This window comes from Sminthopsis crassicaudata, chromosome 4, assembly GCF_048593235.1.
Source record: "Sminthopsis crassicaudata isolate SCR6 chromosome 4, ASM4859323v1, whole genome shotgun sequence".
In the NCBI taxonomy this organism is placed as follows: Eukaryota; Metazoa; Chordata; class Mammalia; order Dasyuromorphia; family Dasyuridae; genus Sminthopsis; species Sminthopsis crassicaudata.
Window position 1 is genome coordinate 97634119 of NC_133620.1, and position 24938 is coordinate 97659056.

Consider the following 24938-nt stretch of genomic DNA (forward strand, 5'->3'; position numbering starts at 1 on the left):
GGAAAACAGATTTCTAATTTATTTTTTTTTCATCAAACTGTGATTTCCTAGGAATGAACTTGAGTGAGCACAGTAAGGAACACCAGTGCACATAGGCATCTGCTCTGCAATGTGAAGTTTGAGAGAGGTGACCAAGTGCATTGTGGGGCTGTGACCTTCCTTAGACTTACCCAGAACTTGATCTAACTGATCTGAGACTGTGTCTGAATTCTCTGGACCCTGCTTCTTCTCTTTAGCAAAATCCCAGGAGTAGTTGTAATAGCTAGAGCTGTAGTTGTAATAGCTAGAGCTGTCCAACAGTCGAATTGCAAAGGGAGCAGATGTTAAAGATAGATAGCAGAGCCCTAGTGGCCGCCTATTAAGGGTTATTTATAGTGAAAATTTCTTCCTACCCTGGGAAAGTAGTTGGACAAAATGACCTCTAAGGAAAGAACAGTGACTCTGGGGTAAGAAGACCTGGGTTCAAGTTCTCCCTCAGATAGCCCTGAGAAATTTACTTAACTTCAATGAACTTAACAATGAAGTTAAGAACCTCCATTACCTCATCTCTAAAATGAGGGCATTGAACTATTTGGTCCCTGAGGTTTGCTGACTCTTGGTCTGTCAGCCTGTCACTCTGGTAAACCATCAGGTGAGGGTAACCTTCAGCCTTCAAACTTGTGGGTGAGTTGTTTTTTTGTTGTTCAGTCATTTCAGTTATGTCTGATTCTTTGTGGCCCTATGTGGGGTTTTCCTGGCAAAGATACTGGAGTGGTTTGCCATTTCCTTCTTAGAGGGATGTCAACCACAAGCATGTGAAGACTTCCCCTGGCAGAATGGGCGGATGAGAACAATTTGTTCCAATGGTCACGAAGGCAGCTAACGCAGCCGCTATGGAGCGCTTACAGCTTAGTCAGACATCAAAGACGTCAAGGTCATCCACCACAATCTGGGCCATTACCAGTCATCTTGACTTTTGTCTTTGATGATTCTGGAAAGGAGACTGAGGCTGAATACTTTTTGTAACTTTGCCTCACTTAAATCCAATTTATGCACAAGTCAAGACACCACCCCATGATGTCACTGAGCCTCTTCAAAAATGAAGAATTAGTAACTATCTTCTACTCTAAGAGTCTATGTTCCTAAATCCATGTTATAGAGTGGCAATTAGTAATCTTATTATCAGAGAGATGCAAATTAGCAGAGCAACACTCGGAGAGTGAAAGAAAGTGTATCTTTGAGTTTCAATTTTACACAGATAAAAATATTACTAATTACTACCCTGATCAATGAATCATCTTTGTATCAACTATTTTGATTTAAGTTGTTTATCATAATTTTTGTTCCAGCTATGACAAAGTGATATGGTCTGAACAGGAAACCCAGGTGTAAAGCATATTCATATATGTCTGCAACAGAGAAGTTCTATTAGTAAATTAATAAATTGTTTTGCTTACATTTTATTCTTAAAACTCATTATTTCTTAATTACTTATTTTAAAATAAATGTTAATATCTTTATTCACACATGTATTGGAGTGTCTTAAGTTTCATAAGACAACAACTAGTTGGTGAAATGAATAGATTACCAAGTCAGGAAAAATCATTTTTGTGAGGTTAAATCTGGCCTTGGATACTTCCTACCTGTATGATCCTAAACCAATCACTTAACCCTATTTGCCTCAGTTTTTTAATCTGTAAAATGAGCTGAAAAAGGAAATGGCAAACACATTAGTGTCTTTGCTAAGAAAACCTCAAATGGAGCTGTGAAGAATAGGACACAATTTAAGTGACTCAAAATTTTTTAAGTCACACTAAAAATTTTGCCTCCTTCTATGTTTTCTAGTATTGATATATCTAATCAAGGCATAAAATGAGTAATCAGTCATGAGAATAATAACACAAACAGAACCCTAGAAAATGAATTTCATAACTGTTGTTACTCATTACATCTGAAAATCTAATATATGTGTGAACTAATTTTTACATAAGTGAGGAGAAAAGCTAGGAATGACACCAAAAAATGAATTCTTGTTCAGTCATTTCAGTTATGCCCAACCTACATGCCCATAAATAATACTCACAATTCTCAAGCCTTATATATGTATATATACATACATACATACACACACATAACTATACTTGGTTCTGAAATATACACAGAATGAGCTACATCTTTCTTTTTCTTTTCTTTTCTTTTCTTTTCTTTTCTTTTCTTTTCTTTTCTTTTCTTTTCTTTTCTTTTCTTTTCTTTTCTTTTCTTTTCTTTTCTTTTTTTTTGCTGAGGCAATTGGGGTTAAGTGACTTGCCCAGGGTCACACAGCCAGGAAGTGTCATGTGTCTGAGACAACATTTGAACTCAGGTCCTCCTGACTTCAGGGCTGGTGCTCTATCCACTGCACTACCCAGCTGCCCAGAATAAGCTACATCTTAATTCCAATTATTTTACCATCTTCTCTTCCCAGATCCCATGCTTACTTATGAGTTTACTTAAGCGTTCAACCCCCTTCACATTCTACCATGAACCTTTCACTTTGTAGCCAGCTGTGACTCCATTTAAAATGTAATTGTAATGTGCATGATGTAATGAAATAATTCAGTGGACCTGAGTTTTAATGTTCCTTCTCTCACCAACTTGCTATGTAAGCTGAGGGAGTTGGACAAATGCTCATTCCAACTCTGACCTTCTGTGATTCTCTGAGCACCTACAAACAATCCTCAGGACCTTAAGAAAATGAAGTTCTTCAGAATGTGGCCAGGGCTAGAGGTCTGGCCTTGGAATCAGGAAGCCCTGCATTCTGGCCTCATTTTTTTTTTTTAATCACTCATTGTTGTTTTGACCCTCAACAAGTCAATTAACTTCTCACTGTATCGGGCCACTTTCTAAATTTATTAGGCACAGGACATTTGGCAATCTGCTTTATAAGTAAGAGTTCCCTCACCAAGAGTTAATTCCTTAATTCCAAAGGAATCACAGGACTGGACCACAACCAATTTCTCTTTCTCTGACTCTGGCTCTCTGTCTCTGTTTTTCTCTTTGTCTATTTCTCTCTTCTCTCTCTCTTCTCTTCTCTTCTCTTCTCTTCTCTTCTCTTCTCTTCTCTTCTCTTCTCTTCTCTTCTCTTCTCTTCTCTTCTCTTCTCTTCTCTTCTCTTCTCTTTCTCTCCTCTTCTTCTTCCCCCTCACAACTAATTTCTACATAGGAATTGTGGATGTACATTTCATTGCTTTAAGTAGATGTCAGAATGCACTTTAAAAATATCCTCTGATTATTTTGTAGCACATAGGTTTAGGAATCATTTTGATTTTATGAAATGGCCTCTAAAACAGTGTAAAGGTTTAGTAGCAATTGCCAAAAGGTGCAGGCTGTAGTTTGTAGAAGGGTCAGAAGGTTGGTTTCTCTCTGTGGTCAGATTCTCCTTGCTGGGACCTTTTCCTGAGCTCTTGGGAACGAGCAGAATAATTAACTCCACCATCTTTGTTTTTGATTCTGGGCTATTAAAGATAATAGACTATAAAATTATGAATCAGTTTTCCAGTTGGCATTCAGAACACTGTAAAACATTCTGGAAGGGAGGTGAGCAGTTGCATCATTTGCCAGGAAGGGACATTTCTTCAGCTGCTTCCCATATATATTGTGCTTCCAACTTCCCCAAGAAGGGCAGCTCTGTTAAACCAAAGCCACCAACCAGAACTCAGTGTCTCTGGTGTTGTTTCTAAGCAGGTTCTACACAGTGCCCTACCTGGAAAGGAATTGTTTGCTATCATCTATGACTGTATGGTTAGGAGGATCTACTCTGGCTGGTTAGAAAGATGGAAAGAACCCTTAAGCAAAGATGGGGATGTGTATCAGAAAATGCTACATAGAAGAAAAAAACCCAGCTTAATCTGAAGCTATGCAGACACAACACGAAGGTAAGGAGGGTTTTCAAAATTACCTAGATTACTGAACCACTGTAGATATTTGGATGGACTAATCTAGACTACTTCATTTGTTTGTAATTTGCTATTCAATCAACCAATTTATTAAACATCTACTATGTTCTGGGCACTGTAAAGGGATAAAAATAAAAAGCATAAAACAGTCTCTATTCTCATAAAGAGAGAATACACAATAATAAAACAGAAAGTAGCCTGGGAAAGAAGCCATTAACAGTAAGGGAAATCAGCAGCTTTAGGTAGTTGGTGGAACTTGTGATCCTTCATGAAGGAAAAGAAAGGATGCCATGAATCCTGAGTAATAAGGCATGAAGGACAGCAAATGTAATTTTTTGCAGTTAATTTCTCTTAATTTCTTGACTAAATGTACAAATATCGCCCCCGTCATGAGCTCTTTGCCTATTCCAATTCTCAACTGAGTTATTTCTTCAGTTTTCTTTCTCTCAGCTTCTGAGATTACTTCTGGAAAAGCACTTTCAGAGGAAGGGCAGTTCCAAGAGAGTTTCAAGGCTGGAGGCAGAAAGATTCATATTCTTGATTTCAAATCTGGCCTCAGATACTTGCTGTGACTCTGATCAAAGAACTTACCCTTATTTGCCTTGGTTTCCTCATCTATAAAATGATCTGAAGAAAGAAATGGCTAACTATTCAGTATCTCTACTGAGAAAACCCCAAATGGGCTCATGAAGGGTTGACCATGACTGAACAACAACAACAAAAAGACAGAATTATCTAGTTTTGTTTCTGCATCAAGGATCAGGGAAAGTGACAAGAAAAAGGAGCATCAACCTTGCCCCAGGGAGTCAGCCTTATGGCCTCTCAACTTTGGGTTTTGTCACCACAGGGGTGACAGAGCACAGGTTGAAGGAAGATGTGGTTGTCTCTGAGATCAGTTTCGAAGATTTAGGGACAATCCTTTCAAAACATCTTAAATTAGAAACAAATGAGGTAGTCGGATTTAGCCCATCCAACTCTCAACTATATATCTACACAGGTTCAAAACCTAGGTAATCTTGAAAACTCTCTTTCCCTTGGTGTTGTCTAACTTTAGATTAAGCTGTCGTCCATGAATCTAACTAAGCCTTCTTTGAATTTATTTAGATTTCCAGTCTGTTTGGAAGCAATCATTTCCTTACTTCATCATTTTTTCTTTTTTGTAACAGCTCTTTTTCCATTCATTCATTGTCTTTTGGAGTGAGTTTTAATTTTCTTGTGAGAATATATCATCATTCTTAAGGGGAGCATGAAGAGTCGACTTTACAAAAGTCTCTCTGGAAGTTGCCATTAAGTGGGACTTACCTGGAGATAAAGAATCCCAGAATTTCAGAGAAGGATCCACAATAATAATTTCCATTTACCTAGTTCTTTATAAAAACACTTTCCTTCCAACAAATCTGTGAGCCTGCTGCAAGAGAGTTGTTTTCCCCATCTTGAAGGGGGCTGGAAACTTGAGGCTCAGAGAATTGAATTAACTTGCTCTTGACTATACAATGAGCAGAATAGAACTTGAATCCATGCACCTGACTGCCCGTAAAGTTCTCCTTCACTATGCCTCTGTCTCCAGGTTCAACTCCTCTCAACTCAAAGCATACCAACGTCTAAGAAAAGGGATTTCCTGTTCCTTCTCATCGCCTCTACTTCCTGTAACCCAATAACCCAGGTCTAGTCTCCAACCACCTGTGGTAGTGTGAAAAGTCCTTTTCTGTTGTCTAATATTAATCCCTCTACTGCAACGAGAGCTCCTTTCTTCAGACTGAAGGTCAGAGTGAGGTAATGGAAAAGCCACTGAATTTATTTCTGAGGCAGAGAATCGATTCTACTTACAATTGGTGTGACCTTAGGACAGTCAGCTAGCTTTTCTAGATTTTAATTTCTTTATGGGGAAAATTCATAAATTGGATTAGATGTCCTGGAAGATCCCATGCCATCGCTTCCCCTTCTCAGACCATGGAATATTCTGCTTGGATATTAAGTTTGGAATGCAGTGGAGCAGGGAACTGGCCTTGGTAGAGAAGCAGAGGGAGTTGAATGGGTTATGTAATGTGTATAGATGAATGGCAAGGGAGGGATTTAAGGGTAATAGGTTAATTAGTGAGGGGGAAGTTAGGGGACAATGATGCAGCTGTTGGCTGGCAGTCAGACTTTTGTCTGGGTTCTCTCAGCCCTGGTGCAGAGTTGCCATGAATTACCTGCAGGACTATTAAATGTAATGACCCAGCAATCTGGAGGAGTCTGTCATTATCGCCGTGTTAACATGGTATTTATACCCACAGAACCTGCTTAGGTGCCCTATAATTAAAGGGCCTCCACGTGGTCCCTATGCTCTAGCCTTTTCCGAGTTGTCAGGATGGGTGTGGCTTTAGGAAGCTGACCTGAGAAGGTAAAGAATGGTGTCATCTTGAGGGCTCTAGACCCTCCTGGGCTTCTTACCATTCATTACCTAGACCAGCATCTGGATTTCACTGGGGATCTCTGACTCATTGTCTCTTACAGGATGAGCTGGATGGGTGGGGGTGAGGGTGAAGGGGATGGAACTGGATGCTGGGGAGGAAAAGAAAAGGTTGAGCAGTCTAATTACTGAGGAGGCACCAGGGTAGGCACCTGAGCAAAAGGATCACAGATTAAGGGCATTTAGAAATGACATGAATTTCATGCATATGAAGGCAAACATAAATCTTTAAAAATCTGCAACATGGTCCCATTCTATAATAGGACCACAGAACAGGCTGGGAATGCCAAGAGAAACTTCTAGCAGGAGCAAGAGCTCTTTCTGGAAGTCCTGGTGACAGGACGTTAAAAGGAAAGAGCATGGCTAACCCTTCCCCATTTTTCTATCTCTAGGAATAGGTCAATGTCTCCTGGAGTTAGCCTATGTTTTAAGGGGCCATTTGGGTGAAATTAGCTCCTCTCGGTGAATCTTCCCTCCTCCCAGATGGTCTCTTTTTACAGGGAAAAATGCATGGCTGGTGATTTGGGGCGCAGGATGGAGTGTGAATATTTGTTTCCAGACATTGGCAGCTGGATCCCCAAGGTTGGAAAACCCATCTCTCTGGTTGAATCCAGAGCCAAGTTTCCATTTCTCCAGGACCCTGCCATGCCCTGTTAAGCCTCCCTTTTAATAACTGCTCTGCTCTTGCCTTCCAGAGACCTGAATTATAATGAGCTGCTGGAGTTCCCTGTGGCCATCCGGACCCTTGGCAGACTCCAGGAATTGTAAGAGCCTCTGTAGGTTTCCATGGGTCTCCTCTTCTTAGGAGAGAAGTCAGCTATCTCAGAGGGTTTGGGATGGAGGCAGAGGGAACCCCTGTTTCGGGCCGCTTTCATCCTCTCCCTGTCCACATTCCTTTAAAGTTGCTTTTGCTCCCTCAACAGCTTAGGAATAAATACTCACAGACCTCATTAGCCTGGCTTGAAGCATTTCTACTGTATTTGTCATCAAGAGAAATGATTCTTCGCCTTTCCTGGCCTGGGATTGCCTCTCCCCCCAGATACATAGCATAGTCTTTGTCTTAGCGCCCTCACCACAACTGGACCTCATGCTGCCAGGAAGAGGGAGTCAGAGATGAATCTGGATGATGATGAGAAGGTTCTATTAGCAGAAACAAGGAAGTCAAGAGGAGGAATTGGTTTATGAAGGGCAGGAAATGAGACAATTAACCAATCCATCATAAGCTTTTATTTCATTTAGAGACATTTTCAATTTGAACTGATGTTAGGGCATCCGGGTAACGATGTACCATAGAAAATAAGGGAGCAACTCAGGGTGGAGATGAAGATTTGGAAGTCTTAAATATGAGAGGGTCAGGCATAAGAGTTGATGAACTTCTCCAAGTATGAATGTAGGCAGAAGTAAGCTCAGGACCTTATATCAGTGAAGGGTGGGGAGACACGTGCATTTGGGGGGCAGAAAGAGGAAGCTGAGTCTCTGAAGGGGATGGAAAAGGGCCACTTATAAACATCCAAGGAAAATTGGAGAGAGTCACATCACCGAAGCCACTGGGGAAGAAAATTTATTTTGTTTTTTAAAGAAAGGAAATATTAAAGCATATTTGTTGGCAGAGAGGAAAAAGCTTTAGAGAGGGAGACAATGAAGATGCAAGATAGAAGGGATGGCTGATGGGAAGACCATCTAGGAATGGAGTGGGGTGATGGGATCAAAGGCACCAGTGAAGAAGTTAGTTTTGAAAAACCAGAGGGGCATTTCTTCCACTGATACATGAGCAAAAGAAGAAAAGGAAAGCAAAGAGACAGATTTTTAGTTATCTAAGAGGAAAGCTAAGAGAGCTCATTTTGGATGGCCCCAGGCTCAGGAAATTAGCTCCCTTGGTACCACTGACCTCATTTCTTCCACAGATCTGTCCATAAGCACATACGAAAATTATAACTTAGCCTGTTTTGCTTGTCTTCTTGAAGACACAGGTGCTTAAGGTTTCTTACACAGCCTTTGCGATCATTGTTAGTAAATATCCTTCCCCAGTTCCTCTGCATCAGTGGTCCTGAAGCTAGCCATCCACTCTGAGATTTTGTTCTTTTTACCAAAGCATCCTTCCTGAAAAATAGTCCTGCCCACCCAGATCTCCTCTGGAGTAACCCTATATGTGGGGATCTAAACTCAGCATTCAGCTTCCAGTTCTGGAGAAGTCCATGTTGCCTATAGCTTCTTTAAAGACAGCTTAAGTTTTGAGACACTTTATTTCTTCTTTTCTCAGATCTCCCAGAACAAAGGAGAGGAATTTGGTTTATAACAAAGAAGAGCTTTAGGCAAAATTTGAACTCAGAGCATTTAGGCTCAGAAACAGGTCATAGGATCTTAGGCTCTCAGGTTTAAGGCTGGAAGAGACCTTCAAAGGTCACCAAATGTATTGAATTTTCTGCTCCAGGAATACAAAGCTAAAAGGATTGTCTATTTTTCCGCATTGTACTAATTCTCTCTTTCATTTCTTCACTGTCTGTGGTTTATTCTCTCCTAGGGGTTTCCATAACAATAACATCAAGGCCATTCCTGAGAAGGCATTTGTGGGGAACCCATTACTACAGACCATGTAAGGGCCAGCACTCTCTGGTAGCGGGAGTGGGGTGTGGGTCTGGATGGAACTGCCTTTCCAGAATTCCCAAAGAGAAACAAGAAGGCTTATTATGTCTTCTCAGTCTCTCTGAACTCATTTCCCATTGACAGGAGAAAAAAATGGAAGAACCAAGTTAGAACTGGATAAAAGGGCTTGGGGAGAATTGTTATAGCTATATAGTGACTTGGGAGTTTGGGTCTTCTCGTTCCAGCCACTTTTATGACAACCCAATCCAGTTTGTGGGACGGTCAGCTTTTCAGTACCTGCCAAAGCTTCATACACTGTAAGTTGGTGCAAGTAGTTAGAACTTATCTCCACCTTCTTCCATTCACTTGCCCTTCTCGAATTTCCTTAATATTTCCTTCTTCTTCGTGACAAAGGTTCCATTGATTAAAGTCCTTAGAGAATTTCCTTGCAGAATTAGCAAGTCCCATTCCAAAACAAGTTTTGAAGTCCAGAATATCACTTTACCTTTTGGAGCTTCCTTAGATTTCCCTAGATCTGAAAACGGGTGAAATGATCTGTCTTCAAGAACAGGAAATACTTCCATTCGAGATTTTTTCACCAGTTTTATCAGTCTTGTTATGTATGACATGTCCATGTATATGGTATGAAGAAAAGGACTGGCCAATGTGGAGCAGTTAGGTTATACAGTGCATAAAGTACTGGGTCTGTTGTCAGGAAGACCTGAGTGCAAATCCAGCCTCAGACACCTATTAGCTTACTATAATGACCTAAGCAAGTCACAACCTCTGTCTCAGAGGCAAATGGGGGTAAGATGGGGATAATAATGACCTACTTCCCAAGTTGTTGTGAGGAGCAAATGAGATAATATTAATGAGTTAATATTAATAATATAATATTAATGACTAATTAATACTAAGATACTAATTAAGATATTAAGATAATATTAAGTACTTAGCATAGTACCTATACAGAAAAATGAGGAAGAGGATAACTAACTTTCAGAATAAGAATTTTTATTAGTAGCAGTATTAGTATTAACAAAAACCCAGTTCTTAGAGTTTGTTCAGGATTTGCTAATCCTACTAGGACTAGTTCTTAATCACCAGAAATGCTGTTAAATTTTCAACATGAGCATTTACATCCTAGAATTCAGTAACTGCTACAAATCAGAACTTGATTTTTTATTTTACTGATTGTCCAGACTTAAGAAAGAGGCAGATAAAGTATTATATACTGCTGATTAAATTTTAAAACTGTATTGTGCATATGTTGTTTTTTTTTCTGAGATATGGTTGTTAAAACTATACTGGCATTTCCCTAGTTATACAGAAGAAGAATGGATATAGTTCTTGCTTGGTTCCATGTGTTGAATTGGGAAAAAAGCTGACTTCTCCTGACTTAGGTTGCCTTTGAGGGGAAGACATGCTGTCTTTATCTATACCCTTTCCCAAAGCTCAGTTCAGCTCCCACTTCCTCTCTCCTTGCTCCACATGGCTTAGTCCACCGTCATAGACAAACATCTTTTGAGCCCCTGATCTATTTATGATGATACTGAAGATGATGCAGAAAAAGGATAAAACTTCATCTCTACTCTTGGCTTATGGCTTGGATGAGAAAACAGAAGCACACATTGCTCATGTAAAGAGACTCAATTCCAAGAAGTGTCCCATCATCCCATGGAACTGCCTAGAGGTTCAGGAATCAGGTGATCCCTTCTATATACCAGAGGAGCATAGTTCCCTAAGGAGATCAGACTGAGGGGAAAGAACAGTGCTCCTAAAGGAAGTCTAGATGTCTAATGTGATTTTATAGCAAAAGCAGCTTAATTTAGGAGATAAGTAAGCTTGGAATCAGGAGGACTCAGAGTTCAAATCTTTCTTCAGACATATCAATAAGCTCTGTCATTTAGGCAAGTCACTTTATCTCTGTCAGCTTCAGTTTCCTTGTTAGCAAAGATAGGGATGATAGCAGCTACCTCAAAGGGGAGGACAGATAGAAAGTGCTTTACAAATCATACATTGACACATATTGTTGCTGTTGTTACTATTATTATATCAGGGAAAGGGGATAATTATGGAAAATTTATTAGTCTAATGAAAACTTAAACTGGTTCCAGGTGATACTTAAATCAAAAAATAAATGAAAATCTAGAGTTCTTTTATAAATTTTAAAAATTAAACTTACATATTTTAAACTTATTTAAAGTAAATTACTTAAAATCCAAATACATAAATTTAAATTAATTACTTAAAATATAAATAAATTACTTATAAATCATTCCTTATATTTTAATGAATAAACAGACAACTAACAGGGTTATATTCCAGGACAAAAATGAGACAGCACTTGTTCTCAAGGAGTAATCTCTTAGCTCTTTATTTTTCTCTTAAAGGAATTTACCATATTCCAGGTTGTATTATAATTTTCTGTTGACATGTCTCATCTTCCCATTTTAGAGTGTAAACTACCTGAGGGCCTGGACAGTATTTATTTTTCTTTGTATTTCCCCAGGCACTTAGTACAGTTCTTCTGTCCATAGTACGTTTAGAATAAGTGTTCTTTGCATGAATGAAAGAATACATAATTCTCCATCTGAAATCTGTAGCTAGAGCCTGGATAGGGAGATACAAAATATAAGAAATCTAATTCTTTCTTGGCTTAAACAAATACTTGTATTTAGGGTTCCTAGGACTATCAATTTGTACAAGATATCTAGATGACTACTCATACAAGCCCATTGTTCTTAGTGTCAATGTTGTAGATTTTTGATTGCAAGGATCTAAGCTGTTGACTTAAAAAAAAAAAAAAACAATTCCAATTTTTATGTTGCTTGTTGAGTTTTTTCTCATGGTCAAAATGCATAGGAATTCCCCTAGCATTTCTATTCCTATTTATTCCTTGTTTTCCTGTTCTGGTGGGGTGGGTTGACCCCAACTGGATATATTTTTTTCAGCTATATTGGGCTTCCCTTATAGCTAAATACTGACTATGGTTGGTGTAGGAAAAATTAAAGGGAGGTTCTGTGGGAACCTTAGAAGATGAGGTCCCTGGAGGAAGAAAATTAAGTTTTGAGGGATTAACAAGAAGGATTCTCAACCCTTTCCTTAGCAGAGAACCCATTTTGACCTGCTCTTCATTCCTAGGTCACTGAATGGTGCGACTGATATCAGAGAGTTTCCTGATCTGAAAGGCACTACCAGTTTGGAGATCCTGTAAGTAGCAGTGTCCCACCCCACGCCTATACATTTTGAGGACCATTCTTATGTTCTGTCTCCCCACCATGTTTCCTGTCTCCCCACCATCACTACCCTAGATCTGCTCAAAGGAGATCTTTTTCTTGAGGTATCAGAGGATACAGGAAAGCACATTACAAAGGGAGTTCAGATCCCAGCTTTGCTATATATTATCTGGGTATTCTTGGGGGAACAGCTTCCCCTCTCTGAACCTGCTCCCTCTATAACATGAGGGAACTGGACTAAAGGATCTCTCAGTTCTTTTCTAACTCTAAATCTGGGACTCTGTGATGAAGTCACTCCCAGCCAGTTGGCCCATATCTGGTCCCTCACTGGCTAGACTTCTATTCCGGACTCTGGTCGTCCAGGTGGGCCTGGAGCCAGCTAGCTGGGAGGAGAACTCTGTTCCCAGAGATTTGGCTCCATGGGCTAGCACTTACACCTTTCCCATTCAGGGTTTCACCATTGGTCACAACATGGCAAGATGTGGGGCTACGGCTTCCATCCTGTTCTTTAGCTTAACTACATATGATGAATTTTTTTAGCTTGATCCTTTAACTTGTTTTGCTCAAAAGCCATAGGGAAGCTCTAGTGCCAGAGGAGACAGATGGTTAGCCAGACTGCCTTCTTTCTATTTCTGTTTGCTTCTACCAATGCTTAGCACAGAGTTGGGCATATAGTAGGTACTTAATAAATGTTTATGGATTAAGCAATTGATTCTGTTTTTCTTGCCACTTATACAGTTAGAAATGGCAAGTCTGATCTTTGTAATACAGTTGAGAAAACTGAACCATCGGTTTCCTTGGTCTCAGTTCTCAGCTAAAACATACAACATTCCTTGTATTAACACTCATTCTCCAATTTAACCCTATCTTTTATCCAACTTTGTCTTCTCCCTATTCATGTAAGCTTCTCCTCTATCTATGCACAGAACCTTCCTTTTAACAAGGACAAAAGGAACTTATTTTTTAATGAGAAAAGAAGACATGAAAGAGAACTGAAAAAGGAAGGGAGGAGAAATGTTGACAAAGTCTCTAGAGTGATAAGAAGAGCCAGGAAAGGAATGAGAGATGGTGGGCCTGGGCCCTTCCTCAAAATGATGGTTCTAGGAGGAATGTACCCAGGGGCTGGAGAGAGGCTCCAGAATGAGAAGGCCATCAAGGGAGCTCAATTAGCAATGCTCTCGACTGCCTTCCCAGGAAGAAGTAAAGCTTTCCTGAGGATCTATATCTGTTTTTTGTTCCTGGGGAAGACTGGGCCCTGAGATGGGATAGAGATAATTCTTCATATTCTCTGAGATCCCTGGGTATTCCTATTCCACATGACCAAAGCAGTGCATGCTCTCTCCTCTATGTCCTTGGATCCCTGGCTTCCTGCCCCACTTTCTACCCCAGCCTGCCCTAATGCTGTATGGTTCCTGTCCCAAGTGACCTAATAGCTCAGTAGCAGAGAGTAGGGAACAGGAGGAGAGGGACAAGATGAATATACACATGGAATCCACAGAAATAAATAAGTGCAATAAAAGGGAGTGAGATGAGAGACAGGGAAATCTATTCTGTCAGCTGAGGAATTGGTGGGAAGACTTTCTTGAGGAAATTGAAAGCTAAACTTTGGAACCTCCTTACCCCTTACCCAAACAAATATCTCTGTACTTTCTTCCCAACCCAACCCCCTGCCTTTTTTCTCATTCTATTGTTGCCTCTGTCTTCCCAAATCAACATCAGATCCACAGATACAGAGTGGGGAAGCGGTGGAGTAAAGTTGGAGGGAAAGGGGGGTCACGGGCTCTAGGCTAGGTGCCAACACTATTTGTCTTCTCCCCCCAGGACCCTGACGAGGGCAGGCATTCGGCTGCTCCCCTTGGGCATGTGCCAGCAGCTCCCCAGACTCCGAGTCCTGTGAGTAGCCCCTGGGCCTGCCCCAGCCCTGACCTCATAATCTCCTTTTACCCATGACCTTAGAAATGCCCATTTTACTCCTATCCTGCTAGGTTAGATGGTGCCCCTGAGACAGACCCAGGCCCTCCTGAGAGACTGCTAAAGACAAATCTTCCTTCCTATCTGGGTTTACACAAGGGAAATAAATCTCCCACGGGATCCTAGGAGCACTTGTGTAGTCCTGCTATCTGTGAAGGCAAAGGGAGTTTTGCTTTCTCCTTGTCTCTGGTTTTGGCTCTGAGGACACCCAGACAGGCTCCATAATTACCAAAAATTCTCTGAGCAGATGGCTCCAGAACTCTTAATTGGAAAGATGATTATGTGCATAAATCAACATCAATTGACATAACACTGATTCTTGCTCATTTTCCCTCACCTTGCCTCTTTCCACTATTTCCCCTAGTTTCTTTCCTCCATTCTCTGCTGCCCTCAAGGGTCTTCTCTCTAGCTTCCATCCCCTTCCCTTATCCAATTTCCCAGTCCCTAGTCAATGAAGCTGGGCCAGATCTCATAGGAAAAATCCCATGCTGACTCTCCTGGTCAAGGTTTAGTAGAGATAAAAGGATGGGAGAAGGGGGAGAGAGTAGTAAGTCATTTCAGGTTCCAGGGAGGGAAGGAGGAAATTGATGTCCAAGTGTCCAATGTGTGAGCAGTGGGTCTGCGCCCTGGGACCTCCTGAGTTTCCCACTGGGTAGGGGAGATAACCCCTCCATTGCCCTTCCCCAGATCATCTTTCCCCATCCCTACAATACTGTTGTTCCACATCCACACAGCCTGCTGCTTTACTGTCTTGGCTTTTTCCTTCCTCCCTGCAGTGAACTCTCTCATAATCAAATCGAGGAGCTGCCCAGCCTACGCAGGTGTCAGAAACTGGAAGAAATGTGAGTGAGGAGGGAGGCTCGGGAATCCAAGCTGACTGCTCAGAGCCAGGCTGGAGGAACAGGCAGAAAGTCCAGAAGCTTAGCTTTGGCTAAGGGAGATTTACACCACCCCGTTGCAGGGTTTTCAGAATTGACAGGCTCTGCAGAAGGGGGAGGTGTTATCATTGTTACCATTGAGCTCTGGAGAAGGCACGTGGGGTACATTTGGGGCTCAGAACAAGGAGCAGCCATGGTGCCTGAACCAGTGGTCTGATGGTTCAGTGGCAGTGGAGGAGGAAGGGAACAAGACAAATACACCAACAGAATCAACAGAAATGCAAGAAAAGAGAGTAGGGTGAAAGGAAAGAGCTTTTCTGTCAGCTGCAGAATGAATGTCTGGGAAGGCTTTCTTGAGGAGCTTGGTTGAAAGCTAAATTTCCCTTGCAGGGGTTGGTAGAGAAATGGGAGGATGCAGTAGGGAGAAGCTAGGGAGAGAGTATACACATGACTCTATAAGGTGGGATTACACAGGGCCAGGTCCAATCTAGGAAACAGCCTGGAATTTCATTGAAAAAATGTCACTTTTTTTTTTTTTTTTTTTTTTTACAAGAGTTGCTCTTTGGGCTCTAAGTGCAAAGATGGTATGGGGGCTGAGAGGGCTTCTGGGCCTGACCATTTCTACCCTTTCTGCTTCCATGCAAGTCTGAGCCAACTCTGTCCCACGTGGCTATCAGGATCAGGGTGTGGTTCAAGAGGAGGGTGGGTTGTGAAGGAAAAAGCATCCTCTTCTTAAAAATTACTAGGAGATCCCCTCACGTTCCTGAGGCTCTCTCCATATCACATCCAGAGGATTCTTCAGGACTCCTGGGTTGTGAGGAGGAATGGGGCAGATCCAATACAGGCCCAGAGAGAACCCAGAGACAGATCTGTTTTCTAGCCCAAGACCAGGATGCTTTCCCCCCAGTGCCAGCCACGGTTCCTTTAGAATAATGGTTTCCAAACTTTTTTTTATCATGTACCTTTATAAGTAAAATGTTTTCTTTTTTCCTGGTGGGTATGCTAAGAGAGAGAATGGCATATGGGGATAGTGATGAGGGGCTTTTTTTCCAATGGCAACTTTATAGCTGCTGTGTCTATTCAGATTGGGATAACTTCCCAGAAGGGCTAACACCCAGTCCAAAAAAAGGAAGATTGTTGGTAGATTGTCCTGAAATAGAAATGGGTAAGGTGGAAGAATTATTACAGGTGTAGAATGGGTACAGTTATATTAGAGACCAGCCTCACAACCCTAAAAAAGAGAGGGATGTAATTACATATCCCATGAGTTCATACAGCTCTCCCAAGTTATCCCCCCAGGTTACACACTTAGGAGACAACTTTCCTACCCTGAAAGGGTACCCAATTTGTTCGTGGGCATGTAGGACTCAACTATTCTAGAAGCACAGAAGTCTTTTTTTTTTTTTGAGGCAATTGGCCAAGGGCACACAGTTAGTAAATGCTAAGTATTTGAGGCTGAATTTGAAGTTGGGTCCTCCTGACTCCAGGACTAGTGCTCTATCCACTGTGCCATCTACCTGTTCCTGGAAGTCTAGAATCATATTGCTGATCCAAGAACTTGAGAGGAGGGATGACAAATCCTTGAAATTAGAAAAGATTGCTACTGATCCAGGGGGCAAATATTTAATGGGTCAATGAAGCCAGGAAACTCCCACTTCAATTAAATCCTGGATAGGGGAAGCCTAATTGATCCAGGGACCTAGGGAGGACACCAAAGAGCGGGAGAGTTCAGTGACAAAGAAGGCTTGGGGCTGGAATCCAGACCCAGTGGGAGCTCTGAAAGGCGACTCCCGGGGACCACACTGGTAGCTTTGTAGCTTTGTTTCTTGACCCACTTACCCAGTGCAACCGGATACCCATCTGCTCCACTTAATCCTGGTGACTTCCTCGGGCTGGGACCTTTCTTCCTAGGCCAGGAGAATTGGGGAGCTTGTCCCTCCCTCTTAGAGTGGGGAGCAAGGCCAGAGCCTCCCCATTGTCCCCTCTCTTTTCTCACCCTGTTTTCTCTTGCTGCTCTAGTGGCCTTCAGCACAACCAGATGTGGGAAATCAGTGTGGACACCTTCAGCCAGCTGACTGTCCTTCGGGCTCTGTGAGTACTAGCGTAGCCTGGGTTGTCCTGGAAGCTCTGGGGAAGGGCAGTAGGCTTCTGGTAAAAGGCACTGCACTCCCCCCCAATACATATACATGCACACTCCTGTATATATATAAACAGAAAAAAATACACATTTCTCTATGTAGGGATGTGTGTATATCTATATACATATATACACACATATCATGTACATATATACTCATTTCTATAAAGACATGTACACATATAGATATTCAGGCATATTTGGGGATATTTATGGCTAAATAAAATCTATATACATATATCTATGGATAATATGTGCCCATAGATACATTTGTACATATACAATTGATATATGCTTGTAATCCACACATAATTTCTTTTGCATTTAGGACTGAGACAATTTGTTGGAGATTGTCTAAGTTCCCCCTATCCATATGCTGCTGAACTGTTGGCTTGTGTCAGCAATATTTATGATTCCTCAAATCATTTCTCAGACTGGCACCCAAAGGCCTTTGAGGCTTTGAGCCTTACTATTGCCTCTAGTGTTCCTTGGGGGACCAGACAGAAACCTGGAGCCAGGTGCTACCTTCCTCCTTGAGTGGGTTACAGTTAGTGTTATAAAGAATCATGAGAATATCAGATGGGGAAACTAAGTCAGCAATGATCAGCTTCCCTGCCTTTCCTAACTGCACCTCCCCTATCTCCTTTGGATGTTATAGGGACCTGAGCTGGAATGTCATCCGATTCATCCATCCTGAAGCTTTTGTAACCCTCCACTCCCTGGTCAAATTGTGAGTACTCAGCCTTTCCCTTTCTCTGGTTACCTGAGATAAGACTTAAAGACAGTCAACCAGACCTGAGGAATAGGGGAATAAATGTCCCAGAGAGGAAGTATTTGTAAATGTTTGATCATAGGGCAGTGTTCCTTGTCTAATCATTCCTTTGGACAGACTTTCTGACAGAGCAAGATAAATAGTAGGATGACCCACTAAGCTGGGAACATCATCTATGAGTGTTTTTCAACATTTCCACAGTACCAACTCTCATTGTACTCACCTACCCTTTCTCACTAACCCCTTCTCTGCCTTTCCCTCACCCCAAATTCTTAATGCATTGGAGATTTCTCCTAGTGGGATTTCTCCATAGAGATGGAAACTTTTTTTGCTTTTGTGGGAGCTCAGCCAAGGCCTTGGGACAGTAATTTGGGGTATATCATTTTTGGGAGACAACTGGAGGCCATCATTCTGATAAAGTTCTTTAAGTTCTAAAAAAGAAGGATTGATCCATCCATCCACAAACATTTATTAAGTGCACTGTGCCAAATACTGTGCTAGATGATGGGGAGACAAAGACAGAAAACAAAATCATCTCTACTTTAAGAAATTTACCTTGTAACAAAGATCATTGTGTCATTGCTTTAAGAACAAGAAAGAAGCTTAGAAGTCAGAGCTGAATTCAACATACTTTATAGATAAGAAAATCAGGGCTAAGAGAGCTTAAATAACTAATTTTGGTTCCCACAGCTTATTTGGTCCCAGGTAGGATTACCAAGGCCTTCTTGCCAAACACAGGACTTTACCTACTATGCCACATTGCTTCTCCTCTTTCTATCTCTCTTCTGTCTCTGTCTCTCTCTGTCTTTCTTTCTCCATCCTTCCCTCCCTCCCATCTCTGTCTCTGTCTCTCTCTCTGTCTACCCTCTCTCTCTCTTTTTCTCTCTTTCTTTCTCTGTCTCTCTCCTTCTCTGTCTCTGTCACTTTCTCTCTGTCTTGTCTGTCTGTTTCTTTCTGTCTCCTTCCCTCCCTCCCTCCCTCCTTCCCTCCACCCTCTCTTTTTCCCTTTCTCCCTCCCTCTCTCTGTCTGTCTCTGTCTCTCCCTCTCCCTCTTTCTCTGTCTCTCTCCTTTCTTCCCTCCGTCTCCTTCCCTCCTTCTCTCTCCCCCTCCCTCCCTCCCCCTTCTCTCTTTTCCTTCCTCCCTCCCTCCCGCTCCCCTCTCCACAGACCAGTTGACTTAAGGCGTTCCCCAGGGTACGTGGTGGGCACTTAATAAACATTTACTGACAGACTGACCAGAGTCATCCAGCCATCGGGGGTAGAGGCAGTGCTTCCTGAAGCCAGGGCTGACCTCTGCACTGCAGCCCCTGCCCCATAGATAATCTGTTACACACAGAAGGGACCTTAGAGATCACTACAAGCAGAGGCTCACTCAGGCTGAGGGGAGGTGACTTTCTGGACCAAGGACGATAGCAATCCTAGTTTTCAGAGTGCTCTCATAGACACCATCCTATGTCCCCCTCCCTCCCTCCATGAGGTAGCCCCCAAAGGTGTGACATCCTTTCTCCCGGAGGAGGGAAGGGAAGGTTGAGGGCATTGGGGGGAGGGGGTTGAGGTTTGGAGATGTACCCTGGCCAAAGGCACCCCCTCCCCAAGTCAGTGGTGGTGGCAGGCCCAAAGCCCAAGCCGCAGGCTCTTGAGTCTGGGGCTCTTCCCACAGTTCCAGCTGGCCTCTCAGACACAGTCTGTGGCTGTGTTTGCTTTGGAGCTTTGGCCCCCTGGGCTTCTCCGGTAGAATAACATGGCTGTTCCTGGCTCTCAAGCCTGCTGGCCCCTGAGAGTGACTGTGGTGCACAAGGATTTCCAAACCCTTGACTGGGATCTGGGCCTGTGATGAGACCATGGACAGTGACCTCTTGTTCTGTCAGCAGAGCAAGAGGGAAGCCAGGAGGCTGGGAGACAGTCGCAGGAACGTTTCCAGTTAGCTTGGGCTCTCCTGGGAAGGACAGGAAACCTCCAGGGCTGTCTGGACCCTGAGGACAGGGAACTCCAGGCGGAGGACTATATTATCTCAGGACAGGAACCAGTTTGCTAAACATCCATGTGTCCCAGGCCCGAGGATTCGGGAGCTTTGGAAAGGACTGTATTCTCCAAGGCCCTCCTTGTCCAGTCCTTAGCTGCAGCTCGATCCCAGTCCTAATTCCTCTATCCCTACTGAGGCTTTGGAGAATCAGGGGGCATTTTAAAGTGTTTCCAGGAAGGACAGTGGAGGGCTCAGGATGCATCCTTACTTGCATTTTCAAAGCCCTATCACCAACACTTATGGGGGTCAGGCTGACCTTCCTCTTAGCACAGACTTACTCCCCAAGCACATTTAACATCTGTCTCTGTCTTACATCTGAAGGAGCTCTCTGGTCACACTGATTGTTTTTTTCTGCCCATGATAGAGACCTGACGAACAACCAGCTGACCACCCTCCCACTGGCCGGGCTCAGTGGGCTGGTGCATCTCAAGCTCAAAGGGAACCCATCTCTCTCTGAGGCCTTCTCCAAGGACAGCTTCCCCAAGCTGAGGTGAGAGGCCCCAATTCTTTCCCAATCAGGCAGGGATTCCCCAGGACAGCCAGAATCCTCACTGTCAGAGAACAAGGACATCAGAGCCAAAAGGTTTCTTGGACATCACCTAGTTCTTTCGAGTAAAGAAGTGAAGTCTGATGGGAGAAATGATTTGGTCCAGGTCACACAGCTTCCATTCTAGAGGAGTTTCTTCCTGTCCAGATTTCCTTTATTATCTCATCCTTTTCTAGGGTTTGGAAGTTTGGAGAAGAATAACAGGGGCCTAAAATATGCTTTTTGTTAATAGCACTTCATTTTGCATGATTGTGCCTACATAAACTATATCAGATGAACCGTCTTAGAAAGGGAAGAGGGCAGGGAAGGAGGGATAGAATCTGGAACTCAAAACTTTTAAAAACATATTAAAATTGTTTTAACATGGAAGTAAGAAAAATATTATTTTAAAATATTATTAACATTTACATGTTGTTTCAAACCCTTGAGATATGTAGTATAAATACCGTTATCATTATTTCTTAGCATTATTATTATTTCTCCTTAAGGTTCATTGAAGGTCTGCCACACATCTCTGTCTCTTTTTCCCTGCTTCTCCTTCCTGTCTCCCTGCCATTCTGGCCTGCCCATTGATTACCCACTCAGAAATAGTAGCACTCTTCTGTGCCCAGAGCTACCCTTTTTGGGACAACCATCAGTTCTGTGCACTCATGCTTTCCATTCTCACCCTGGCCATGGTGGAGTCCCTGGAACCAGGGTGAGAGCCTAGAGAATGGATGAGTGGAAAACATGCTGAAAGCCAATCCCTCTGTGCTAATGACATCCAGGCCTCCTCCATTCAGAATAAGGCAGTCTGTGTGGCCCAGGTCTTGTCTGCTAAAGATTAATGAGGTACCTGCAGGGCACAAATTAAACAGTGAAACCAAACAATTCTGCCTGCAGAGGGCGTGGAGTCCACTTTGGAGGTGCCCAGGAGGATAAGAATAGAGAGGGAAGATTCCCTGAGGGAGAAAGTAGAGTGGAGCTGAGAGAATCCCATCCCCCTCCATCTCCATCCTACCCAAATCCCATGAGGGAATGCTAGACTAGGAGGTAGAGGTGGTGAGAGTTCCTGAGGCCTCCTCCTAGGGCTACCAAGGAGACCACTGGCCAATTACTTCTTAGACCCTCTGAGCCTGTTCTATAGATGACAGTCATTCCTAGTTATCTGCTCACCTTGGAGGAACAGAAGGAACTTTGAACTTTTTAAATCCCAGGATTCTTGTTTTAAGGTTGGAAGAGATCTTAGAGATCACATTGTCCAACTCTTTAACTGTGAGAAGCCTGAGGCCCAAAGAAGGGAAGTAAATTGTCCAAAAATATGATAGTGAGTAATAGGGCTGGGATTTGAACACAACTCCTTTGATTCCAAATCCAGAATTCTAATATATAAATAGAATATCTACATATCTTTATCTATCTTCTATCTATATATCTATCATCTATTTGACTATTATTTCTATATGAATGTATATGCCTATCATTATCTATCTATCCATCTTCCATCTATCTATATGTCTAGCTATATATCTATCATCTATTATTTTTATATTAATGTATGCTCCTATCATTATCTATCTATCATCTGTCTGACTATATATCTAATATCTATCTACCTCTATCATCTATTTCTAATTATCATATATCTGTCTATCTCTAGCAATCTGTCTATAGTATTGGAAACCCAGTACACTATAATGCCCATGAGCTCAGCTTCAAATTGATTCTCATGATGTTCAACAATTAATTATTGAATACATATCATGAGCAAGACCCTCTGAAGAGCATAAAACTGCAGGTGGCAGGAGCCACGGATGACGGGTGGGGGGTCCCGGGCTAGAAGTCACTTGACATACTCTTATCCAAGTGTCTCCAAGGTCCCCATTGTTTTCTCCCTAGAGTCCTGGAGGTGCCCTATGCCTATCAGTGCTGTGCTTATCGCACCTGTGCCGGCTACTTCAAGGCTTCTGGCCAGTGGGAAGCTGAGGATGGTCACCCGGAGGAGGAAGAAGCCATGAAAAGGCCCTCCGGTCTTCTGGGCAGTCATTCAGAGAGCCACTGTGAGTGAGCTGGGGAGCTGAAGATGGGATTTGGGGGGAGATGACTGTGGGAGAATGAGTCAGGGTACAAACTGAAAGAAGGCAGGGAAGACTATTTGGCGAGTGCTGCTCTGTAATCTGGGGAGGAATCGCTGGACTTTGTCCAGTTGGGAGAAAAGTATCAATGCCCTTCCCCTTTCTCACTCCAAAGGAAAGCTGTTAGTTATCCGTGTGTGGCTTAGCTACTGCCAGCGCTGAATGCCAGGTGCCTTCCATTGACAGGATTTTTAGAAGATTCAGAGGTAGAAGAAACCTTAAAAACCCATCTAGTTCTTACCTAGAGTCTTTAATATTTTGATAACTTCTTTTGTAATAATTGCATTGTATGCATTTAAAACATGATTTTGAGAAGAGATCCATAGCTTCCCAGGGTGCCCAAGGGATCTATGATATAAAAAAGGCTTAGAAACCTTACTCTGCTCCAATTTCCTCATCCTACATATGTGGAAACAGGCCCAGAGAATGTTCTTAGGTGGTTAATAGCAGAACCAATATTTGTACCCAGATCCCCCGCTTCCCACCATATCACGATTCCTCTCCTATTTCCCACTTTGGGTCTGCATACTTAAGGAAAACAGCCTCTTTATAGTCTTAACCTGAGCCAAGCAGAATTAAATTACATTGATTCTCCCCTCCTCCCCCAAAAGGACAAAACCCAAGCTCATACAATATACTGCAGAGCCAAATGGAAGGGGAAAAAAGCCAATTGTTTGCTCTTTTGAAAGATTTGTGCCCCTCCTTCCTATTCCTTATCAAACATCGCCTGGAGTTGACTTAGTGACTATTCTTACTTGAGATAATGATAATAATGCCATGGACCGTGATCACAGTAAAAGCCTTTTGGGGCAAGTTAGAACTCTGCCTTTGGAGTAGTTGGGATGAAAGGAAAAGTTGGGTGGGGCCAGGGAGGTAGGGAGAAGAGAATGGTTCAGAACCTTTTCATTGACTGGTCTCTGAGATCAAAGTCAGGCCTTTTCAGCCAGTTGTTCAATGACTTGAGAAAGTATTCCCCCTTGGGAGGTAAGTGATGCTGCAAGGCCGGAGCTTTAGGAGGGAGGGGAAATGGTCCTTTCTCTCTGGAGTTTTGTTTTGTTTTTGGATCCCTCTCCCCTCTCTTTGTGTTAGAAAAAAACAAACAGAAATTCAGCTCAGTACAGAACAAATGTGAAGATAAGATGATTTAACAGAAACAAATGCCTTTTCATCACAGAGGATGTGCTGGTGCATAACTTATGGTTATAAAGATTGTTGAGAGGGAGGGGAAGAGGGAGAAAAAGGAGTGAAGGGGAGGGGAAGAAGAGGAGAGGGAGAAAGAAAGGAAGGGAGGGAGAAGAGAAAGGAGGGGAGGGGGGAGAGAAGAAAAGAGATAAGAACAGAAGAGTCAGAGACACAGACAAAGACAAAGAAAGAGACAGAAACAGAGACATATACAGAGACATACACAGAGAGACAGAAAGATAGACATACACAGAGACACAGAAACAGAGATAGAAACAGAGACATTGACACAGAGACAGAGAGAAGAAAGAGAGAGAGAGAGAGAGAGAGAGAGAGAGAGAGAGAGAGAGAGAGAGAGAGAGAGAGAGAGAGAGAGAGAGAGAGAGAGAGAGAGAGAGAGAATAGGAAGTGTGGAAAGCACTTTAAAATGTCCTTTGCTTTCAGTTCAGAATTTCTCCCTGGGCAGTGCTGGAGGGAGAGGGGCAGGACCCTTGTCAGGCAGGGCCCCAACTTCACTGGCTCTAGTCCCAGCAGACGGCTGTCCACGGGAGGATTTTCCGGATGTCTGGTATACACTCCCTCGGGGGGCTGGAAAGAGGAGTGGAAACTTTCCTTCCCGAAGGGAAACTTTCCACCAGTTCTAAGCTCTGTGTAGAACAACAGGGGTTCAGGCTCCTGGGCCCCTTGCTGCCTGTAACAGGAGCTGGGGCAGGGCCTGGAGCTTCCTGGGAGAGCTAATGAGCCTCTGGAAGAGGAACCGGAGCTGTCACTGTAGCCAGGTTGGATTTCCTTCCTGTTGGAGAAATGGTTACTTAACACCTAGGCCGTGACTTTCCCAGTTTTAGAAGGAGTCCATTATACTCCCTTGTGTTTCATTCATGCATTTCGGCTTCAAAGGATTGCTGAGCCCATAGCCAGGGGGTATAGTAGAATAGGGGGAAACAGGGAAGGGGAAGGGAGAAAAATGAGAAGGGGGAAGCACTCGGCAGATATCTTTTGCCTGAACCTTCTAGACTTCCCAACACAAAGAGAGCTTTGGTTATCTCCAAGTGGGATGTTGGTAGATGTATCAGAAGAGAAGACCAGGACATTGGAATAATGAAAAATTCTTCCCTAACCCCAACCA

The 24938-nt window shown here is 42.8% G+C and overlaps 1 protein-coding gene across 1 annotated transcript in view; it reads left to right on the forward strand.

Moving 5' to 3' along the window:
- LGR6 (leucine rich repeat containing G protein-coupled receptor 6) overlaps positions 1-24938 on the forward strand; it is a 152871-nt gene that overhangs the window by 122227 nt on the left and 5706 nt on the right. Inside the window, exons 7-16 of the mRNA XM_074308807.1 lie at positions 7062-7130; positions 8888-8959; positions 9195-9266; positions 12094-12162; positions 14010-14081; positions 14936-15001; positions 17057-17128; positions 17833-17904; positions 20334-20459; positions 22395-22555. Of these exons, the coding sequence (XP_074164908.1) occupies positions 7062-7130; positions 8888-8959; positions 9195-9266; positions 12094-12162; positions 14010-14081; positions 14936-15001; positions 17057-17128; positions 17833-17904; positions 20334-20459; positions 22395-22555 (851 nt within the window). The remainder of the gene's footprint in view (positions 1-7061; positions 7131-8887; positions 8960-9194; positions 9267-12093; positions 12163-14009; positions 14082-14935; positions 15002-17056; positions 17129-17832; positions 17905-20333; positions 20460-22394; positions 22556-24938) is intronic.